Here is a 20,777-nt window from a genome sequence, read left to right as displayed (position 1 = left end):
TGTGCAGTCACGTCAATATGTGTAATGACAATGACATGATTTTATTTACATCCTTGTATTTAGATATGCCACTGAGTAGCTTCTGGGTATGGATTCTCATGTAGGAGTGTGTTGGCCTATGTGTGTGTGGCACCGATTCGTTCATTACGTGACTATTACTATCCGTGTGTTTGTATGCTCTTCCGTGTGTAGCACACATTGTGTATGTTTATGGCATTGCCTGTGTGTATACTGTTGTACATGTGTGTGTTCTGAGTGTGCATATGTCCCTGTGTCATTGACTGACATGCCAAGAATGTCACATGCATATGTCACTGCCCATGTATGTTGCTAGCATGCGGGGGGCCTTGTGCAGAAATGCACATGCATGATGGTGTGGGTATATGTTGGCTATTAGAATCTGTGCCCTCATTTATGCATAAGAGGCTTTGTGTGTGTGCCACAGTGGGTTTATACCAATTTTTAGACAACCAAGGACCCACAGAACTTCCTTAGGTTGGGATTGGAGGTAGGCCGCTTTCAGTTTAGGGGTGTGAACAGAGGTCAGGGCAGGGCCAGAGCAGGGAATAAGGTAGGGGAGCCCCTCCTGGCCCTGTCACTCCCTGTCCTGTTCCTCCCTGCCCCTGTTCCTGGCTTTGTAGGGAGGTCTCACCACCTCAACCCATGCCATACCCTCCCCACCCCTCCTTCTTTCCGAGGCTGGCCAGGCCAGGCCCAGAGCTCTCTTCTGGTCTCACAGACAGGGCCAAACCCATTTCTCTCAAGCAAGTGAGTAATCCTCCCTCCCGACCCCTCTGTGTGCCCACCCCACCCGTGTGCCCGCTAAGGCCATTCAGCACCCCCACCCCAACAACAGAGTCTCAGACAAAACAGAAGCAGAGTCCATTCTTTATTGGTGTTGGGATCCCTGGCCCCACCACCCTCCATGGCCCACCATCTACCCTCCTTTTCCGCCCTGGCCTCATCCCGGCGTCTGTGGGCCTGCCGCTGGGTCCCCTTGCTGGGGCCTGTCCGTAGCTGCGGCAGATCCAGATGTGCAGGCCGCCCGGACCTCTGTGTGGCAGACGAGGTCACGTGGGCTTTTCCCAGTTGGCCAGAACCAGAGGGACAATGCCGTGGGGGACAGCGGAGGCCTTTTGGGGGTCTGGGCTGGGTGAGGAGGGGGATACCTAAAGGACTCACCTGTCACACATGATCCTGAGTGTGGAGGAAGACGGTGGCGGGCGGCGGCGGCGTGGTCTCCGAAGCCCACAGTACACTCATCCATAAAGTAGGAAACACTACACCCTCCAGTGCTGTTAGTAGTGCTTTCTACTTTATGGGTGACTGCACTGTCTGTCTGTCCGTCTGCGAGTACTCTTCAGGCCGCCCGCTCCTCCTCCTGACTCCTGCTTCAAGAGCCCCCAGCCCTCCCTGTGGCTCCCTAAGACACCCCCCACCCTGCCCCATGGCCCCCAAAGGGCCTGCTCTGGCCTTGTGGGCGGTGACTCAGCATGGCGCCAGTCCTCGCCTCCCCTACCTCCCTCCCCCCACTTCCTCTTTGGTTCCCTCTTCCCTTCCCCCTGTGGCTCCACCCCATCCCCCCACTTTTGGAAACATTCAGGTAGAAACCATAGCTACCCTGGTTCAGACCCCAGTTCTGACCCCCTGCCCCCCAGCCGTGACCCCTTCCAACCACACTACCTGCCCTCCAGAGTCCAACTGAGGCAGCCACAGCTTCCTCCCACCAGGGCCTCTGTCCTTAGTGTCCTCACCAGCCCAAGGCTCTGACTCCCTCACCACCCAGCAGCTGCCCAAGCAGAAGCCCAAGGCTATCACAACACAGACAGTAGCCATGTTGGGTGGAGGGAGACATTTAGTGCCTCTCGATGACACGGAGTCCCACTTTTCAGCCTCCACCCACCCCTTGCTATCCCCACCCTACTCTCTGGCCCTTGCCCCTTGGAACCCAGGACCCCTCCTTTCTTCACCGGGGGCCAGGAGCCATTTTACCTTCCTTGTCTAGAAGGAAGTCAAGGCCCAGCATTTTGAGTAGCTGTCTTGCCACGGAAGCCGAAAGCCGATAGATCGGAGGGCTATTGCACCTCTTTGCCTAGAGCTTTGCCAGAAAGCCTTGACACCCAAGCTCTCAAAGTCCCTCCCCAGAGTGTTTCCACTCAGGGCCTGGAAGGCAAACCCCTCATCCCCCCTTGAAGCTGAGAGTTGAGCCCTTGTTGGGATTGCAGCGAAGGTTCAAATTCTTACCTGATGCAGCAGGGCCCAGAGGAGCAAGCTCTATGCTCCAGGCTCCCAAGTGGGGTTCCCTTCAGGGCGGGCAGGGCTTATAACCCTGAGGCCACGTGGGCCAGATCTCAGGGCGCCCAACGGTCTTGGAGCCCGCCCCCACACCGCGGTGGAGATTAGCGCGCCCCTCCCCTCCCTGGGGAGGACAGACTGACAGGAAACCCGCGCCAAGGCTGGGTATTGGCGGGAGGGGGGCTGAAGAGACCATCTCACACGCCCTGGGCAGGTGGCTTCCGTGACCCCGGGGGCCTGCCCTTCCCCCATGGCACCAAGTCCAGGGGATGGTTCAAGAGCCTGGGCCTGACTCAGGGTACTGGGGGTGACCCTAGGCGATAAGGTCTCCCTGTCAGGGCCTTCGTTGAGTGCCCAGAACACAGGGTTCAGAATGCAGCACAAGAAAAGGACCTTTTTTCCGAGCCCCACCCTCTGACCCTAGCCCAGAAAACTCCCTGCCCTTTGGGACAGCAGTGACATTCAAACCAAGCCATGGCTGCTCTATGCGTATTGCCTAGAGAGGCCACAAAGGTACCGAGGCATGAAGGGAGGTCCGGGCCAGCACATCACAACACCTTTCACATAGTCAGAGGCCACGGTGCCTCAAAAAGCCGTCCCTCTCCCCCAGGTCTAGCCCGTGGAAGGCCAGGCCTGTGCCCTCGGGAGAGTACGGAGGTCCCACTTGGGCCAGTAGGCCTGTTAGCTCTAGACTGGATGTTTCTGCTTCCCTTGGGGACAGGAGGGCTGGGGAGAGCAGTGGTGAGGGCCAGCGTCTAGGGCAGGGCATAGGTGCCATTGGACTTGGAGGAGTGGAGGGAAAGAGACTCTAAGGGGAGGTTCTGACAGCAGCCGGATGTGGGCACGGGGCCCGCCCACCTGCATGCCACCCCCGCTTTCCCCATGGGGAAGGCAGGAAGCTGCCCATCCCAGGGCCCCTGGCTGGGGGAGGGGAACAGGGTGTGGGGCTGAGTGGGGGCTGGGATGGTCTAGGGCTAGGCCACCCATTTTCCCCTAAAGTTCTCCATGTCTCTCAGTGGGCTTGTTTCTGGGATCAAGAAGAATAGTTTGGGGCGGGTGGGAGGGTGGTATGCATGGACAAGAATCACCCAGTGACTCCTTCCCAGAAGGCCATGGGCCTCTTCTCTGGGTCCCCCATTCAGGGTGAGGCCCACACGAACTTCAGGGAACACTCAGATTCAAGGGCCAGAAGAGAATTGGCATGGAGTAAGGGCCAGTGGGGAGGGAGATTGCCGTGCATTCTTTCCTTCAGGAAAGGGGATCCTCAACCTGAGAATTATTATCCAGCCCAGGCCCCTAAATGGGATGGAGAAAAGGAGAACTAGGCCCTTCCTCCACTGGGGTCTGAAGAGACAGCAGTGAGGAGGGCGAGCTGGCCAGAAACGGGTTGGTGTTCCTTTAACAGACCACCACTGCTCCAGCCCCTGGGTGGAGGGGAAGTGGCTGCCCTCCACGATAAGAGGATAAGAATATCAAAGTTGTGCAGTAACCTGAGTTCCTAGACCCCCACCCTTTGGGGCCCCTCCTCCTAGAGCATCTTGCCCTCCCACCACCACCCTCGGGCCTAAGAGTGCTCTCCTAGCTATCACCGCAGAGGGATTTTGTCCCAGCAAACGAGAGCCACGGACTGGGAGCCAGGGGCCTGGCTTCAGGGCCCAGCTTGGCTACAAACTCCCTCCACATGTGACCCGAAACGAGTCAGACCCAGGTTCCTTTCCAGCGACCCACATGTCCCTCAACAGCCTCCAACCCAGCCCCTTTCCGGTCCCTGAGGCCTGCTCCCTGTGACCAGAGAGACTGCTTTTCTTTCATATAGGTCCTCAGTGCCCAAGGCCAAAGACCACTCCTGATTTTTGTGTTTGTGGGTTTTGTTTGTTTGTTTTAGGAGAGAGACTAAGGCCCAGTGTCTCTACCCCAGAGCCTCTGGAATCAGGAGGTTTCTGTGAGGGGCTGGGGCTTTTGCTGGTTCCCACCTTCAGGCTGGGGTTGAAGAGGATGGAACAGAGGTGGGGTTCAGTGTCCCTGGACCCTGAACTTCTTCCCCAGCCTGGCAATGGATCCCAGCTCTGATGGGCCTCAAACCAGGAGAAACAGGACTGGGCCAAAGACAAATCAAGGATGAGGAAAGGGCTTGGTCTGATATAAGGACATAGAGATCACCCAGGTGAGTGGAACAGAGGCACTGGGCTGGAAGCCTAGCTCCAGGTTGGCATAGCCCATGCTTGTGTCCCATATAACTGACCAACAGGTGCCTGAGGGCAAAGCAGCGGGTGCCTACGCAGACACACATGGAGGGCCCAAAGGGCCCCAAAGATTCCCTGTCTCCTTTCCAGAGAGACACAGAGCCCAGAGCCACACAGACAAGCTATGGGTCACAGCCCAGCTCGGGCCTCCAGACATACCTCGAGGAAGACCCACCGCACTTCCTGGACTCCCCTGCCTCCTTCCTGGAAACACCCAGGAAGGTTCACTTGGGAATCTGAGGCCAGCCCTTGGAGGGTGACCAGAGGGAGTGGGGATGGCTTCGGAACATGGGCAGGTCTGTGTGAGAGGGGTGAGTCCCACGCCTGCCCGCAAAGCCTCTTGTTGTCTCAGTTCCCCAGGATGAGAAGTGATGGCCAGTGACGGAGAGAGGTGCCTCTCTTCATGGAGGAGAGAGGAGTTCAAGTTGACTCCACAAACTCCGCCCCTTGGCAACAGGTCCCGGCTCCACCAGACACTCCCTGGGCCACCTCACTCATTTGGACTCCGCTAGGAAGTGTCCCCCATGGTCCTTTCTAGTTCTGACATTCTTAGTCCCAGGAAAAGGAGTAGAGGCACGGCAGCTGGCATCAGAACAAAAGTGGGAACAGCCCTTCACCCGGTGGCAGGGCTGAGGCCACTGGGGTCTGGGATCCTAGAGGGCCCCAATCTCGCTGACCCAGGGACAGCCATTTTTGTGTGCCGGTCTGAGATTGGGGGTCAGTAAAGGTGGGCCTGAGGAGAAAAGGACCCAAGGCCTGTCTTCAGGGACTCCCACTTTGATAGACAAGACACAGATCGGTCCACAGGGTTTGAGAGTTTTCCGGGGGTGGGGGGGGGGGGTGAGAGCAATTTGTACCAAAGCAGGCGTAGAGCTTCAGGTCCAAAGGGGACTCTTGGCTCCTACTTGAGCAAACACCGAATCTGAGAGGTCAAGTAGGGTGCACATATATACCTCCACACGTACCTACGTCTTTCAAAATGACAGTGATGAGGGCAAATCAAGTCCTGGGTGGGGTGGAGGGGCCCTCAGGGCTGGACTGACAAATGCTATAGTAGCGACCTCAGAGTCCTGGGGGCCCATCAGATAAGGCTTCCTGGAGAAAGCGAGTGTGGATGGAAGAGGGTTTGGAAAGGGAGGGGATGGGGTAGAAGCTGGCTGGGCAAGGTGGAGAAACGGGGAGTAAAAGGGCCCTTCGAAGGCCTCACCCTTGCAAAGGAGAACAGGCCCAGAAGGTGGGAGAAAGGGCAAGGGCGCTGTCTGCACACGGAGGCTGAAGCCCTCCTTGCAGCTGCACGGGTCTCCGCTCGGCAGGCAGGCAGAGATGGCAGCCCAGATAACCTGCCTTGTGAGGAGACAACAGGACCGAAGCCACAGGACCTAACCACTCACAAACAGGAAGTCAGAAGGCAGAGCAGGCCCGCCCTCAGGGGAGCAAGGGCTGGGGGCATGCCTGGCTACAAAGGAGGGAAACTGAGCCCCCAGCCTGACAGAATGGGGCCAAAGACAATTGGGGTCCAGGGTCCCAAATGCTAGGACTTTTCACCACCCTGCCTGGAAGGGCCGCTAAAGGAAGTGGGCCCTGAGGGAAAAAAGGGCCTTGCGAATCTACAACAGCGCATGTCCCTTGAGAGGTCAACTCGGTACCTAAGCAGATCCCCTGACTCCTCTCAGAGCCTTGGGGAGCACCAGGCATGCCAATAGGCCTCCAGACAAGGGGAGTGGGTGCATTCTCCCCTGCACCTTCTCTGTACTGCCCTCCTACAGGCCCAATGTCATGCTCTCCTAGTGTGCTGTGGTCAGAGGCAGCCGCAGGGCACCCTGGGAGGCCAGCTCTGCCCTAGGACAGGGTTCTGGCTCAGGGATCTGGACCGTGATGCTGAAGGCCTTTTAGGCAGCAAGCTCAGGGGGTTATAACCTGGCCTGAGTCAGGAAACTGAGCTGCAAGCCCAGAGAAAAGGCAGAAGGCCACCTGAGGTCACAATGCAAGTTAAGGCCAAGTTCAGGGTTTTGTCCATAGCCCCTGAGGCAGGATGGGCTGGGTAGGAAAAGAGGTGTGGGTGTGAAGAAGAAAGTCACCCAGACAACTGCTGTGGGAGCGGCCACAAAACCAAAAGGCCTCTGGGATCTCCCAGGGACACAAGTGGGAAAAGCTCCCTTCTGGCTCTCTCCAGCCTAGGTGCTTGGTTTAACCCAGTTTTAACTGCTGTGAATGAACTCTGTTTGTTGTTACGTGTGTGTCCCAAGAGCTGGGGTCTGGTTCCTGCCTGGAATCTATGTTGACCTCTCATCAGCTTAACTCCCTACCCCAACATCAGGACCACCAAACAGAAGGCAAAACCGGGAGGCAGGAGACAAGGGGCCCAGTCCCCACACTGTAGCTGTTTACAGTATGACTTTGGACCATTCACAGAATCTGACCCCCCCCACCCGACCCCAACCCACAGTCTTTGTTTCTTCACCTATAAAACAGAGGAAGAGGTTGACCAAGGACCTGGGAAGTTCCCAAGAGCAAGGGGCCCTAGGAACCTTGGAGGAGGAAGCAGCAATGTCTGGGTTCCAAGACTTGCCCCAGCCCCTGGGTAGCTGACGGATTTCCCCAGCTGGCTTAAGGGCAGAGCTGCCCTTGCTCAGAGAAGGCAGGTGGTTGGGAAAAGCTCTAGAGCAGAATCCTCCCCTTATTTTGGCTGGGAACAAGGGACAAAGGGCTGGGAGCATTCCTTGGCCTGTCTCTCCCCCCCTGCCAGCATTCTGCCCCCCATAGGGTCCCTCACATGCCAGGGACAGCTGGGAAGGCAGAAGGTGAGGTCTGCCCCACGAACCGCTCTGGGCTCCGGTCTCTGTTGCTTCACTCTCGGCCCCGTGTTGCACACACCGAGCTGGGGGGAAGGGCAGCAGCTGAGGCGTCTAAAGAACTTTATAGAACACATTCAGCCCGAATCTCATTTGATCAGCACGCTGAGCCCGTGATGTAAAATGATGGTATCCCCGTCTCAGAGACGAAGAACCGGAAACTCCTCAAGGTTAAGTTTCACCTTCCTGAAAACCAGCCAACAGTCTGCGTCCCGGTTCTGCCCCCCTAAGGAACTCAATTCAAAGTGCCCCCCAGAAAGAACCAGACCTCAGAGAGGTCACCCAACAGTGAGGGGAGTCGTAGCCTCCATCTGCTCAAAGACCCAGCCAGGAAAGGGGATTGGAAAAGGCAGTGGGGAGGAACTTGGGCGGCCCCTGCTCCCCGGGCCTGTGGGGGAGGCAGAGGGCTCTCCGTAGATAACCAAGTGGTCTGCGGAATCTCTATGGCAGCGAGCGCCACCCCGGCCCCAGCCCCTTCCCTGGGAGCCTATTAGGCAGTCAGATGAGGGAGAGCTGGCCGCGACGTCTGAAGGCCCCCAGCAGCCACAGCAGCGGCTCACAGCCCTGGAGCCGTTAAAAAATGACTCAACCAGAAAGTGCGTTTGAAGCGACGCCTGCCAGGGCCCCAGAGCCAAACCTCAAAAAGACGAAGTGAGAGAGAAGAGCCCGCAGGGGCCGGGCTGGGGGTGGAGGCCCGGCCTAGAGCTGGCCTGGCCAAATAAGGGCAAATGCTCCCAGGCTGACCAATGGGGCGCGGGCAGCCACGTCATGGGGCTGCGGCTGGATGGGCGGGCTGAGAGGCCTGGGGCAAAATGTGAGCTGGGGACTGGGGCAGGGGGCCCAGGCCCCCCATGAAGGGCCCAAGGTTGAGTGAGCACCATGAGGTGTTGAGGTCCTCATCCCCAAAGACCTTGGTACCGAGGCCGGTAGACCCGCATCCCCAAAAGCTCCACCTACAGGCTGGGGCCCAAGGGGGCAAAAGGAAGACAAGGAGGACCCCCTCACCCCTGCCCCAGTTATGGGCCCTAGATCCCTGTCCACCACAGCAGAAATCAACGGCGGCCATTAAGGACAGCTGGGCTGACACCCCAGTGTAGTTTGGTCTGACTGCGGACCTTGGGCAAGTGATAGAACTGAAACTCAGTTTTCTCGTCCGTGAAAGGGGAATGCTACCTCCCAGATGGCACCGAGGATCGGATTCAATAACGAAAGTGGCCAGTTTGGAACCTGGTAATTGCCATACTGACAGAGTAAAACATAAGGAGCCCTGGGACAGCTTCACACTCATGTTCTTGCCTTCCAACTGCTGTGAAAGATCCCTTTGCAAGGACACCCCTGGTGTTTATAGCAGTGGAGGAGAGACATGGAGGTCAGGGGGTCCTTCTAATCTGAGCCTAGTCCTTCCTGCTGTGGAAGCAGAATAGATACCCTTTCCTCCGACTCAGTCACCAGAGACATGATGTGCCCACCTTGAGCGCCACCATCTCACCCTCCCGCCAGGCCCCTCTGAGCTCCCTACCCCGCCCTCACCTCCCGGTTCCCCTGGGGTGCAGGGCTGAAGAAGTGAGTCTATTCAGCTGCCCAGAGAAAGTGCCAGTGTCCCAGCTGCCAGCGCAAGGTGGGGGCAGCCACTGGCTTCTCTGGGACCTGTGATCACTTCTTTGCCTCAGGCCTACCCAGCCCCTGCTGGGACCACAGCCCAGGGGGAAAGCAAAACAATGGCTGCCAGCCTCTTCCTCTCAGTGGAGTCCTTCTCTGTTCCAAGTGCCAATTTGCATTTCCCCCTCTGCCCTCCATTCCTCAAGCCCCCAGGGACAGGTGACAGTTAAACCCCTTCCTCCGGCTGGCGGCCCCAGAGCACTCATTTCCTTCCAGGTCTTTTCCGGGATGGGGGGAGGGGTTGAAAGGGTGACAATGGCTGGTGGTGGGCAAGCAGAGCACTCATTTCCTTCCAGGTCTTTTCCGGGATGGGGGGAGGGGTTGAAAGGGTGACAATGGCTGGTGGTGGGCAAGAGAGAGAAATCCATTTTGGAGAGACACTGGGGTCCCTCCACCCTGTCGTCTGAAGCTATTGCTTACCTTCCCTCAAGTTCTCTCTTTAGCACAAGAGCTCAGTGTGGAGGAAGGAGAGTGCACAGGCAGGAAACAGCACATAGGAGCTCTTGAAATGGGCCTGCTAGGCCCCTGATTTCCTACAGTCCCAGGCCTTCATCTGTAGGATGGACCCCCAAGTCCTCTGACCATGACCCCATAATGCCTGCCCTCCACTCTTGGGGGCGTGTTGAGAATGGGAGTTCTGTGGGAGAGGGGTTTTCGGTCACATTTCTCAGAAGATCGGGGATCTTGGTGCTAATCAGCCCTCAGTTTTCTCTGCCCTCGGTCCCTGCTTTCTGGGATCATAAAGCAGAGAGAAACACAAGCATCTCTGGGCAGAAGGCTCCAGGCCAGGTAGTGTAGGATACATAAAGTAGCAGAGACCCCTTTGGGATCAGGTTGACCACTGCCTCTGGTGCTGTCTTCTCACCTGAAAGGAGGGCGGGCTGGTGTAAGTCACCTCGCTCAAATGAGCCTGGAAGGGGGACAGTGACATATGGGTAGCAGAAGTGACAGGCTGACATGAATTAAGAGGTAGAAAAATAATCAGTCCCAGAACCATTTCACCACATGATACAAAAATGGAGGTTTCTAACAATGACTTTGAGCCAAGTAGAGGTTAAATCACTTCCAGAATCTTGTATCCAATCAGTAAGGAAGTATGTATTTAAAGAAAACAATAGCATATGTCATTTAAAAAAACGAGAGAACAGAGAGATTAAAATTAAAAGCCACGGTGCTTAAAGGAAAATGTGTCTGCTGTGATATATTTCTGTATGATAGGTGTAGTGGGACATCTATCGTCCCACAATACTACAGGGATGTCATTCTTGCCACACTTACCTGAAACTTATCTAGAGGTGGACAACTTTGGATAAAGTTGTTGTCTTAGACACATATAATAGCATACAGCTCTCAGATGGCTTTTATATAAATTAATGTATTTCTTACACTGATCCTAAGATAGGACCGCCGTGTCCTTAAGTGAACTTTTTGTTTGAAGTTAGCATACAAAGAAAACTGAGCAGATCCTGAGTACATAACTCAATAAATCTTCAGAAGGTGAACTGACCTATGTAACCGGCATCCAGATGAAGAAAGACTATAATTATCCTCGGGATCCCCTTGGGTCTCCTTTTCCACCCCCAGCCATCACTGGTGACCACTATCCTGCCGCCTGAAGCAGTTTTGTAGAAAGGAAATGGTTTGAGTAGTCAAGTGACTGGGAGGCAGGGGCAATGCCCCTAATTGGATATGCACGTGTCCTTTCATCACAAGTCTGTTTCAGTGGACTGTGAAGGGGCCATAACTGGGCTGCAGATGGAGGTAGTGAGTAGGGAAAAAACAGAAGAGGTTGAGGTATATGGGGCAGAGGTCAGCAGACACCTAAGAACTGCTGGAGTAGAAAAGAAGATGCAGCTAGGTGGGAACTGGGGGAGGGCTGGACCTATTTCCCAATGTCCTGCATAGGGGTCCTTGACCCAGGGAGGGTCACCTCCCTGGTCCCTTCCCCCACACTGCCTCCCACTCTTTGGATAATTTGGGGACTAGAGATGTAAGATGTGGGGTGTTCGGGGGACTCAATGTATAGGGACATGTAACTCTCACTTATAATGAACCTCATGCTGGTTCTGTGGAATCCTCCTGAAGGGAGCAAGTCCACCGCATGTGGGGAGAACTATGTTGGAAGGAGTTAGCAGCCTTAAATTGGGTGTGAGCAACGCATTTCTTGAGTTCAGGCTCTACTTCTTGGTCATGGCCAAGTCACTTTAACTTTGACCCTTAGTCTCCTCATCGCGACATAAGGATGTTAACTATGATAATAGGGGTTTCGTGAAGATCAAATCAGATAATGGACATGAAAGCCCTTTTGTCAACAGTAAAACATCATTTAAATGAAAAGTTTTACTGATAAACACGAAGGAGACTTCCAAAGTAAGATACTAGTCTGTGCTTCAACATTACATACCCGTTTTAGTTTTACGCACTCACAGGATCAGGTGTCGGGGAGGGGCCATGAGGATTGAATGGCAGGTTATAGACAGGCTTGGAGTGAGAGGGCATGGCCATGCCCAGAGGAAATAGGCCAAACCTAAAGATTCCAGCCTGAGCTTACTCTCCCCCAGCCCATCCCCGTTACTCTTCTGAAACAGCTCCCCTCTAAAAACAGAAAGTTCTGACCCTCATTCTGACTCTAGCCACCAACGGTTGCCTAGGAACAGAGGCCACGTTCAGCAATGAACTGCTACTGAGTCTGTTTTTATTTTTTTAACACTATGGGCAGTAGTTGGTGGGAAGTAGAGAATAAGGAATAAGCAGACAAGGAGGGCAGCCTGGTCACTAGCCTGGCTCGCATCTGTCATTGTGGAACTAAAGAGGAGGAGACTTGCCTTTCTGAAGTAGGGAAGCCCAACGACTGAGCAGGGGACCAAGACCCTGGGTAGGTGTGGGACCTCCGTGGTCAACGATGTGTGATGCAGGGTAACGGTAGCTGAGACCTCCTTGTCCGCGTAGTGCCCCTCCCTCCTGAGACGCCTTTAAGAACAGCAGTCCCTCTTGCAGTTTCTTTGGGTTCCCTGCAGTGGGTGGACTCTAGCACCTTATAGCCTGTCTGGGCTGCCGGGCAGCACCATAAGCAGCTTCCATGACCAGAAACAGCAAGAAAGCGAACTGAGAAGCAGCTTCCAGGCAGAGCCCACTTGGCACCGAGTCTGTGACACCCGGTTTCCAGACTGGGCACCCCTCCCCCACACCCCTCGGGGCCTGTGTCTTTCGCTTCCTGCGAGGCTAACAGTTAGGTCGTCAGCTCAGTGTGGGGCTGAGGCAGCCTGAGTGTGGTTATTTGTGTACAGATCCTCTTGCCTCCCCTCCCCACAACTGTTTCCATTCTCACCGAGCAGCCACGTCCGGGTCAGACACGCAGGACAGCAGCTGGGGATTTCCAAGGGACTTTTTGAGAAAAGCCAGTGAAAGTTGGGTGTTGGCTGCATGGCCTAGGCACTCTTGCTGAAACCCACTTCTCTCCAGATCCTAAGGCTGGCCTGGTGGGGCTACTTCCCAAGGATCCTTTCAGACTGAAATTAAATAGAAACCACCACCCCTTGAGCTCTTTCAGTTTGCTGGGCTGGAGAAATCCTTTAAAAACAGCTGAAACTGGGGTTAACGGACCACTCCTTCAGAGCTTGAGGGCATCAGCAAAACAGTTCTAGTTTGAGGAGGATCTGTGAGTGACCTAAGCATCCTGGGCCAATTCCAGCTGCCCTCGCAGGGGCCTCTGAGCGGCCCAACCCACTGAGCCACCCAGGCGCCCCATGCAGCAGGGATTTTCAGCATTTCTCCCACTATTTGATTAACTGTGTGCTTACTATATACATTAAAGAACAGCTAATAAAGAGAGAGTAAATGAATTTTACTTTTCATAAAACCCAAGTTTCAGAATTTTCATACTGCTTCGTTTTTGTAATAACAAAACTAAGGTAAACAGGGCATTATTGTTGTTTTACAGATGGAGAATAAGAAACCTAGGAAATCAATAGGATAGCGATAGGATTCTTTGTGGAGATTAAAGTAAGATTTCTGGGGGCACCTGGGTGGCTCAGCAGATTAAACCTCTGCCGTCGGCTCAGGTCATGATCTCAGGGTCCTGAGATCGAGCCCCACATCGGGCTTTCTGTTCGGCAGGGAGCCTGCTTCCCACTCTCTCTCTGCCTGCCTATTTGTGATCTCTCTATCAAATAAATAAATAAAATTTTTTAAAAAAATAAATAAAATAAGATTTCTGGTAAATTTTTCATTCTAAAACAAATAACTCACCTTGACCAACAACCTGATATCAAAGCCCCCCATTAGGCCAGAGGGGCAGGGGAGATGCCCAACTCCTACAAAGGCATAAACTAACTGGACCAAGATCCAGCAGCCACCTGAGGGTCTCCAGCTGAAGAAACACAGTGGAATGTGTGTAAGTGGGCAAGGGAGGGTCATGGCCTAAGGTAGAGGAAGAACAGTAAAAAGAAGGAAAAAAAGGGAGGGAAGAGTAGTAATAAATATGGTCAACAGGCAAAGAATACTGAGAATCCTCAGACTTTCTTTCAAGACACTTGCTGTGCCAGGTCTAGAGCAAGTCTGCAACCCCCAGATGCCAGGACTACCAGCCTGATGGGGCTGCCTAGACTCAGGACAGCAGACCTTCCAACAAGACCCGACGAAGCACACTAGAAAGACTGCAACTTTGGAAGGCTGAAAGATGGATATCAGGGAGCTGGAGGGCCTCTGTTGCTCCAGGAAAGTGCTTACAGAGTTAGGTGAGTTCTTCCTAAAAAGGAGGTCAAAAGGAGGAGGCAAGGCATCTGTCATGGGTTTAAGAACTTTCCTAGGGGTTCATGTTTATTGGCATCTGACCCAGAGTCCTACTCATGGGTAAGGGCAGAAAACAGGTCTCCTACCCCCCATTCAAGTCAGTCTCTGTTAATCCACCAGCTCAAACCACCCCACCCCGACCAGCAGTCCAAAGGTAAAATGGCTCAGGGACTCAACAGTCTGCTGAGTCTCAGAGTTGGAGGGGGAAAGTCTCTCAAGTTCTGTCCATTTAGATCCATAACAAAAAATAAACAGATGCAGGACGCGGGGAGCAAAGATGCTGGCAGCCACGTATCTTGCTAGGTCTTTATAGCCGTGTCTCTGGATTTGTAGGCCACTCCTCGACTTTTCAGCTCTCGCACGATTCCTGCAGCAGGAAAAAAACAGGTCTGTGACGGAGGAATATTCCAGAGGATAAGAAAGGTCTCTCTACCACCACTTTGGTGGGGGGCGGGAAAGGGGAGAAAGGAAGGAAGGTGTTCCTAAGCAACATGGAGTTCCTTTCTACACAGCTCATCAACAGTCCTGCTTGGTTGGCTTGTTACCACTGAAGATCCAGGCACGTGTTTGGCAATGACTGGGTAAGAATGAGAAGGAAAAAGACTACACACTGTAGTCACCAAAACCGAGCGTTCTGGGGTCAAAATGCCTGGGTTCACATTCTAGCTCACTACTAGCAGGATGACCTTGGGCAAGTTATTTAACCTCTCTGTGCCTCAGTTGCCTCCAGAGTCATGAGGACTAGTGTGTAGTCACAGAAAGGACCTCCACAGAGCATGGCGGAGCAAGTGAACACTGGCTGCTATTATGATTATTATTACCTTGGGGAAGGCGACCAGTGACCGACACGGCATACACACCTGGCTTAAAGTTACCTATGAGAGAAGAAGAGAAATGGCAGTGAGCGTGAGTTAAGTCGAAAGACCAAATGGAGGTTTAAGCTAAAAATGAAAGGAATGCTATAACTCCAAGAGAAGAGCAATCACTTTTTTTGGCTCCCATGTTAAGTGACAGGGGACAGGACACTTTCCTCCTGTTTCCTACAACCCCATCTGTTTCATTCTGTGGCTATTTACCCCTGATTTAAGGCTCCCCCACCAGACCCAGCGGGCAGCAACAAGTAGGCCAGGATAAGGAGAAAGGGAGATACTTACTGACTCGCTGCCACTTCGAGACCCAACTGTCCTCTGGACTCATCATTGCAATGATTCTGGGAAAGGAAAAGAAAGAGAGTCAGCCTGAGCCTCTCCTACTAGAAAAGAGAGAGATGGAGGAAAATGTCCACTTCACTCTGCTTCCAGCCAGCAACAGTTCTGGGAGAGGAAACAAAGGAAAAAGCCAAGTATTGGCTTGGGAAAGAAAGCAGGGGAAATGGACTACTAATGCTGGGGACACTGACAAAGGTTCTTGGCCTGCCAAGCACAGGTTAGTTGCCATTCCCAAAGGATTAGCTCATCAGGCTCAAAAGCATCCTTAGCCCAGATTCTCTGGGAAACAGGACAGCTTTTAAAAGTAGAAAGCCAGGGGCACCTGGGTGGCTCAGTGGGTTAAAGCCTCTGCCTTCAGCTCAGGTCATGATCCTAGGGTCCTGGGATCAAGGCCCACATTAGGCTCTCTGCTCATCAGGGAGCCTGCTTCCCCACCTCTCTCTGCCTGCCTCTCTGCCTATTTGTGATCTCTGTCAAATAAATAAATGAAATCTTTAAAACAACAACAACAAAAAAGTAGAAAGCCAGTTACAATTACAAGCAACACCACCACTAGGGGGCTGGGCCCTAGTGCAAAGGGGAGGGTGAAGGACAAACATGCTTACAGGGTTAAAAAATAAGTTAGACTTGGCCAAGGTCTGCTCTGATGAGCTGTACAGCCTAAGATGCATTTGGAGACCTCTCTCAGAATTATGTGGACTGAAACTCAAATACTGAGCTAATACACGACAAACACCTAGCACAGAGTAGGTGCTAAATAAGCATTAGCTCTCCTTATCTTACTCGTTCTCCCCAGGATAGGTCTGATCCACAGGCAACAGAAAGGCCATTTAATAAGGGCTAGCAGGCTGCCACTTGAGCATGAAAGGTAAACACCAGGTACTTTCAGAAGCTACATTATGTCATTTCTGTCATTCATTCAATCAAATGCTTGCGGACTGCCTATTGTGACAGGTCTGTTATAGATACTGACATTTATCAACTGCCTTCTCAGTAACCATTCCCTTGGGGCACCTGGGCGGGTGTCAATAAGCATCTGCCTTTGGCTTGGGTCATGGTCCCAGGGTCCTGGGATCAAGCCCTGCATCAGGCTCCCGGTTCAGCGGGAAGTCTGCTTCTCCCTCTCCCACTCCCCCTGCTTGTGTTCCCTCTCTTGCTGTTTCTCTCTCCGTGTGTCAAATAAATAAATAAGATCTTTTTAAAAAATAACCATTCCCTCTTCTTTTTGGCACCAATCTTGCATTCTTATTTGGGGAGCCTTCCTCCCCCATCCATATCCTACATTCTCAGCCACCTGCTGAGAGTGGAACTGACGCCACCCTCTGGGGTAGTTAAGTAGGGTAACACCTGCCCTGGCCTGACAGACTGACCAGAGGTACCCACAGGCTGTTGTCTGGCCCAATAGTATGTTCTCTTCTATTCTTCACAAGCAATCTTTCTAGCCTTACGGTGCCTGTCACCCAACCTTATGATTTAACTTTAACAGAATCCCCACCATTCTCCAAACATAGCTTGGTTTTCCCACCCCGTGATTCTACTCAAGTCATTCCCTTGTTTAGAATGCTTTTTCTAAAATGTTCTCTCACCTCAACCTCCTCAAAAATTCTGTACTTCTTTCTGTCAGAGCCTGATTCACATATGTATCTCCTCAGCTTCTAGCTGAGTTCATGTGGCCCTCCTCTGAGCTCCTTTAGCCCTTGATTTACCCACACTCCAAAATCTAATACACACCAGAATACACAAAAATAACTCTTACAACTCAACAATAAAAAGTCAAATAACCTGCTTGGAAAGTGGGCAAAGGATTTGAACAGACTTTTTTCTAAGATCTACAAAAGGCCAGTAAGCACATAAAAAGATGCTTTCACTTATCATTAGGGAAAAGCAATCAAAACCAAAACAATACCACTTCACGTCCAAGACGGTAGCCACCACCAAAACCAAACCAAACAAACAAAACAAAACAAAACAACAACAAAGAAAACAAGCGTTGGCAAGGGTGTAAAGAAACTGGAACCCCTGCACATAGCTCGTGGGAACAGAAAATGGTGCTGCCGCTATGAAACCAGTATTAAGGCAGTTCCCCTTAATATTAAACAGAGCGACTCAGCAATTCCGCTTCTGGATATATACCCTAAAGAAATGAAAGCAGGGATGTGATTAGATATTTGTAAACCCATGTTCACAGCAGCATTGTTCATGACAGCGAAAAGATAGAAGCAACCCAAGAGTCTATCAAGAGATGAGTGGATAAACTGTATTCAGCTTAACAGGAAAATTCAGACGCATGCGACAATATGGATAAACCTTGAAGACATGGTGGTTAATGAAATGAGCCAGGCACAAAAACACAAATATTTTATGATTCCACTTATATGAAGCACTCAGTACACTTCAAATTCACACAGCAAGACGGGTGCCTGGGTGGCTCAGCTGGTTAAGCATCTGCCTTTGGCTCAGGTCATGATCCTGGGGGTCCTGGGATTGAGCTCCATGTTGGGCTCCCTGCTCAGCTTCTCCCTCTCCCTCTGCCACTCCCCCTGCTTGTCCTCTCTCACATAAATAAAATCTTAAAACAAAACAAAAACCCAAGAAATTCATACAGAAAGAAAGTAGAATGATAGTTGCCAGGGACTGTGGGAAGGACTCAATCTCACTACCCTGAGATCAAGAATTGCACACTTAGGGGCGCCTGGGTGGCTCAGTGGGTTAAAGCCTCTGCCTTTGGCTCAGGTCATGATCCCAGGGTCCTGGGATTGAGCCCTGCATCAGGCTCTCTGCTCGGCGGGGAGCCTGCTTCCCCCCTCTCTCTCTGCCTGTCTCTCTGCCTACTTGTGATCTCTGTCAAATAAATAAATAAAATCTTAAAAAAAAAAAAAAAAAAGAATCGGACACTTAACTGACTAAGCCACTCAGGCACCCTTATGTGTAAATCCTTAATTGGCCTAGAGGCCAAAAGACAGTTTCTCCTTATTCCCCCCAAAGGATACTATTCTCTGGCTCCTACCTTGCAGGAAGAAACCCCCCAAGACCTGGTCACTTATGTTACTCTCGTTTCCCCTTCTCCCCATTGGACAATCTCACCAAGGGACATATCTAACAGCATCAGCTTTCAGGTAATAATTTACCACTACTGTACCTTACCTTACCTTCATTTTCAGAAAGGATCTTCATGTATTTAACAAACATTTCTTGGCCTTTTGCCACCTTCTGGGCCCTGTGCCAAATCAGTGTGTACAAGATAAACACAGTCCCTACCACCAATGAGGTGACAGTCTAATGAAGAAATGTCCAGCAGAAGTAAACAAAACCATAAACAAGTCATTGAAAATTTTCTAGTAGCCAAGTTTATAAGTAAAGACAAAAGGGTGAAATTAATTTCAATAACATATTCATTTAACCCAGTATACCCAAAGGATTATCATTTGAGTATATAATTAATATTAACAAAGTTAAAATACCTTACATTCTTTTTTCTTGTTCTAAATCTTGTCCATCTAGTGTATATCTTACAGCTGGAGCATAACTCAGTTTGGACTAGCCACATTTCAAGTGCTCAATGCCGAACATGCTAGTGGCTACTGTACTGGACAGCACAGGACTTTGTGAACATAACTTTGAGAACAACTAGGATCATGATCTCAAAAGTCTGCCTCACAATTACTGGATGGGGTGGGGTGGAGTAGGATGGGAGTAACCAAAAAGTGAATGAAGGAATCTAGAGGAGTTTACCCATCAAAGGAAGAGCTGGTGCAGTCATATACCATCTCCCGGTTACCCTTCATCTGAAGATATGCATCGCAATTGTCACAACCATCATATTCAAACTGGTCTATAGTCTGGGAGAGGGAAAGAAAAGGGGTAAGGGTGAGCATAAACAAGGCCAAAAGAATGAGTAGCTCTCTTCATACTTCTACCTGGTCAAGGAGAAGCCTCCCTATGCTGGCTCTGCCTCATCAGGCTTTCCACCCACCACTCCTACAGCTCCATTTCTAAAGTTCCACCCACACCCTCACAGTCCTCCCTCTCTTGTTCCTAATTGCGTTTTACCTATTCCTTTCCCTAGTCTCCTCAGGGACAGACATCCTGACTACTCCCTCAGCTGCAGATCCCCACCCTCACCTGACTCTCAGTGGCCTTCGACTTCAACAGAAGTTCACTGAACGTCTGTTAAGAATCGCACGTGTGCTAGCTAAGGATTGAAAGGAATCTAAAGACTGCCTGTGTTCTGCAGACTTAAACGATGGCCTCCAGCAGGTTCCCACATCCCCCTATGCCCCGCCAAACCCAGGGTCCCGGGAACTTAATTTTCTCTTCGCTAACCCCCAGCCCCGTTCCACTTTTTCCCCCACCTTGATTCCCCCATCGCCCCTACAACCAGCTCCCCGAAGGACACCTTGACCAGCGAACACAGCAAACAAGCCCGCAGATGCCGCAGATCCTTCGGCACCGTCTCGAGGGCCATCTTCTCCGACAAAAGCACAGCAAAGAACTGGGCCACAGATTCCTCAGCCGCAGGAAGTAAACAGCGAATTACCCAGAATGCCTTCCAGTTCCGGTGCCCAGGACTTCCTCTTCCTGTGTGGGAAGTCGCAGGTCCCAGCCACCGCCCCCCCACCCCCGCCCGTCCTACGGAGATGGTTTCTCCCGCCTGAAAGGCGGGACCGGCCGGGAGTCACCTGGGCCCGCGCGAGGGCGAGGCCGTGGCGGCCGTTGGGCCTGTGGGCAGGGCCCATGGGGGAGGGGCGGCGCGGCTGGCGCCTGCGCGGGAACGCGCCGCAGCCGGAGCCGGAATCCCGGCGGGGCGGGCCCTTTGATCTCGGTCCCTGGCAGTCGGCCGTTCGTCCCCTTAGGAGGATCCCAGATGCTAGCCGAGATCCTTTTTTGTCTTGCCGTTTTAAAAAAGCGCAGGGCCAGAGAGCCTACTGTCTCCCTCTGGGTTATCTCTGCCAAGAGGGAAAGAAATCAGGGACAGCCCCTTTCTTCCTGAGAGCAGTGTAGGGTTTCCATTTGCCGTCCGCCGGAATTGTGGCTTGTGAGCCGATGGCGAACAGGCGTATTTGTTTTTTAAAGACTCTTTACGTACTTTACTCGTTCCAGCTGATAATTTAGGCTTTGTGCATCTTTTAGCATTTAGACAGTTCCTTTACGTGAGAACATCTGTAGGGGATAGGAGAGTGTCTCCCCCCTGCCCCCACCTTCTAGAAAGCTAGATGCTTCTGTGCTCTGCTTCAAAACTGGGCAACGGATAATGACCCCTATGAAACATTTCCTGGAGAAGCAGAAGGGGAAATGTGCTTTGAGAGGCTATGTGGAATTCATACCAACTTAGCAGTAGCTCTGGAACCTCACAGTGGTCCCAGGAGTAGGCAGAGCACAGTCATTTGTGTTTATCAGAATTGGAGCTCTGGGATATAAGTAGGTAGTTTCAGGCCCCGATGTTCTGTCCTCCCAACCAGGCCTCCGAACTGAAACAGAGCTTCTTCAAGGCGGGTTGGTGGGGCTGCTGTTTGTGGCCCTGCCATGCTTTGTTCAGATGGGCTCTATTACTGGGGTCAGAATGTTCTCCAGCGTTGGATACCTTCCGCCTCCAAATATGCTTTCACTCTTACCTGGGGAGCCCTGCCACAACTCTGTGAAGTAGGCCTATTTTATGGGTGGAAAAGTGAGGCAAAGAGTATTTGCTACAGGTTACAAAGTCATTGAAGCATCACAAGAGTGTGAAGTAA

General features: G+C 52.2%; 1 protein-coding gene across 1 annotated transcript; it reads right to left on the bottom strand.

Moving 5' to 3' along the window:
- Positions 1–13,833: 13,833 nt before the first annotated feature.
- Positions 13,834–19,602, bottom strand: SUPT4H1 (SPT4 homolog, DSIF elongation factor subunit). Its single transcript, XM_032320718.1, has 5 exons — positions 19,445–19,602; positions 18,781–18,887; positions 14,995–15,050; positions 14,662–14,715; positions 13,834–14,207 (listed from the first exon to the last, which is right to left on the bottom strand). Exons 1-5 carry the CDS (start codon positions 19,511–19,513, stop codon positions 14,140–14,142), a joined length of 354 nt encoding a protein of 117 aa, XP_032176609.1. The 5' UTR covers positions 19,514–19,602; the 3' UTR covers positions 13,834–14,139.
- Between the last annotated feature and the right edge of the window lie 1,175 nt (positions 19,603–20,777).

The sequence above is a fragment of the Mustela erminea genome, chromosome 18 (genome assembly GCF_009829155.1).
Source record: "Mustela erminea isolate mMusErm1 chromosome 18, mMusErm1.Pri, whole genome shotgun sequence".
Lineage (NCBI taxonomy): Eukaryota > Metazoa > Chordata > Mammalia > Carnivora > Mustelidae > Mustela > Mustela erminea.
This window is presented reverse-complemented; position numbering and strand designations above follow the sequence as displayed.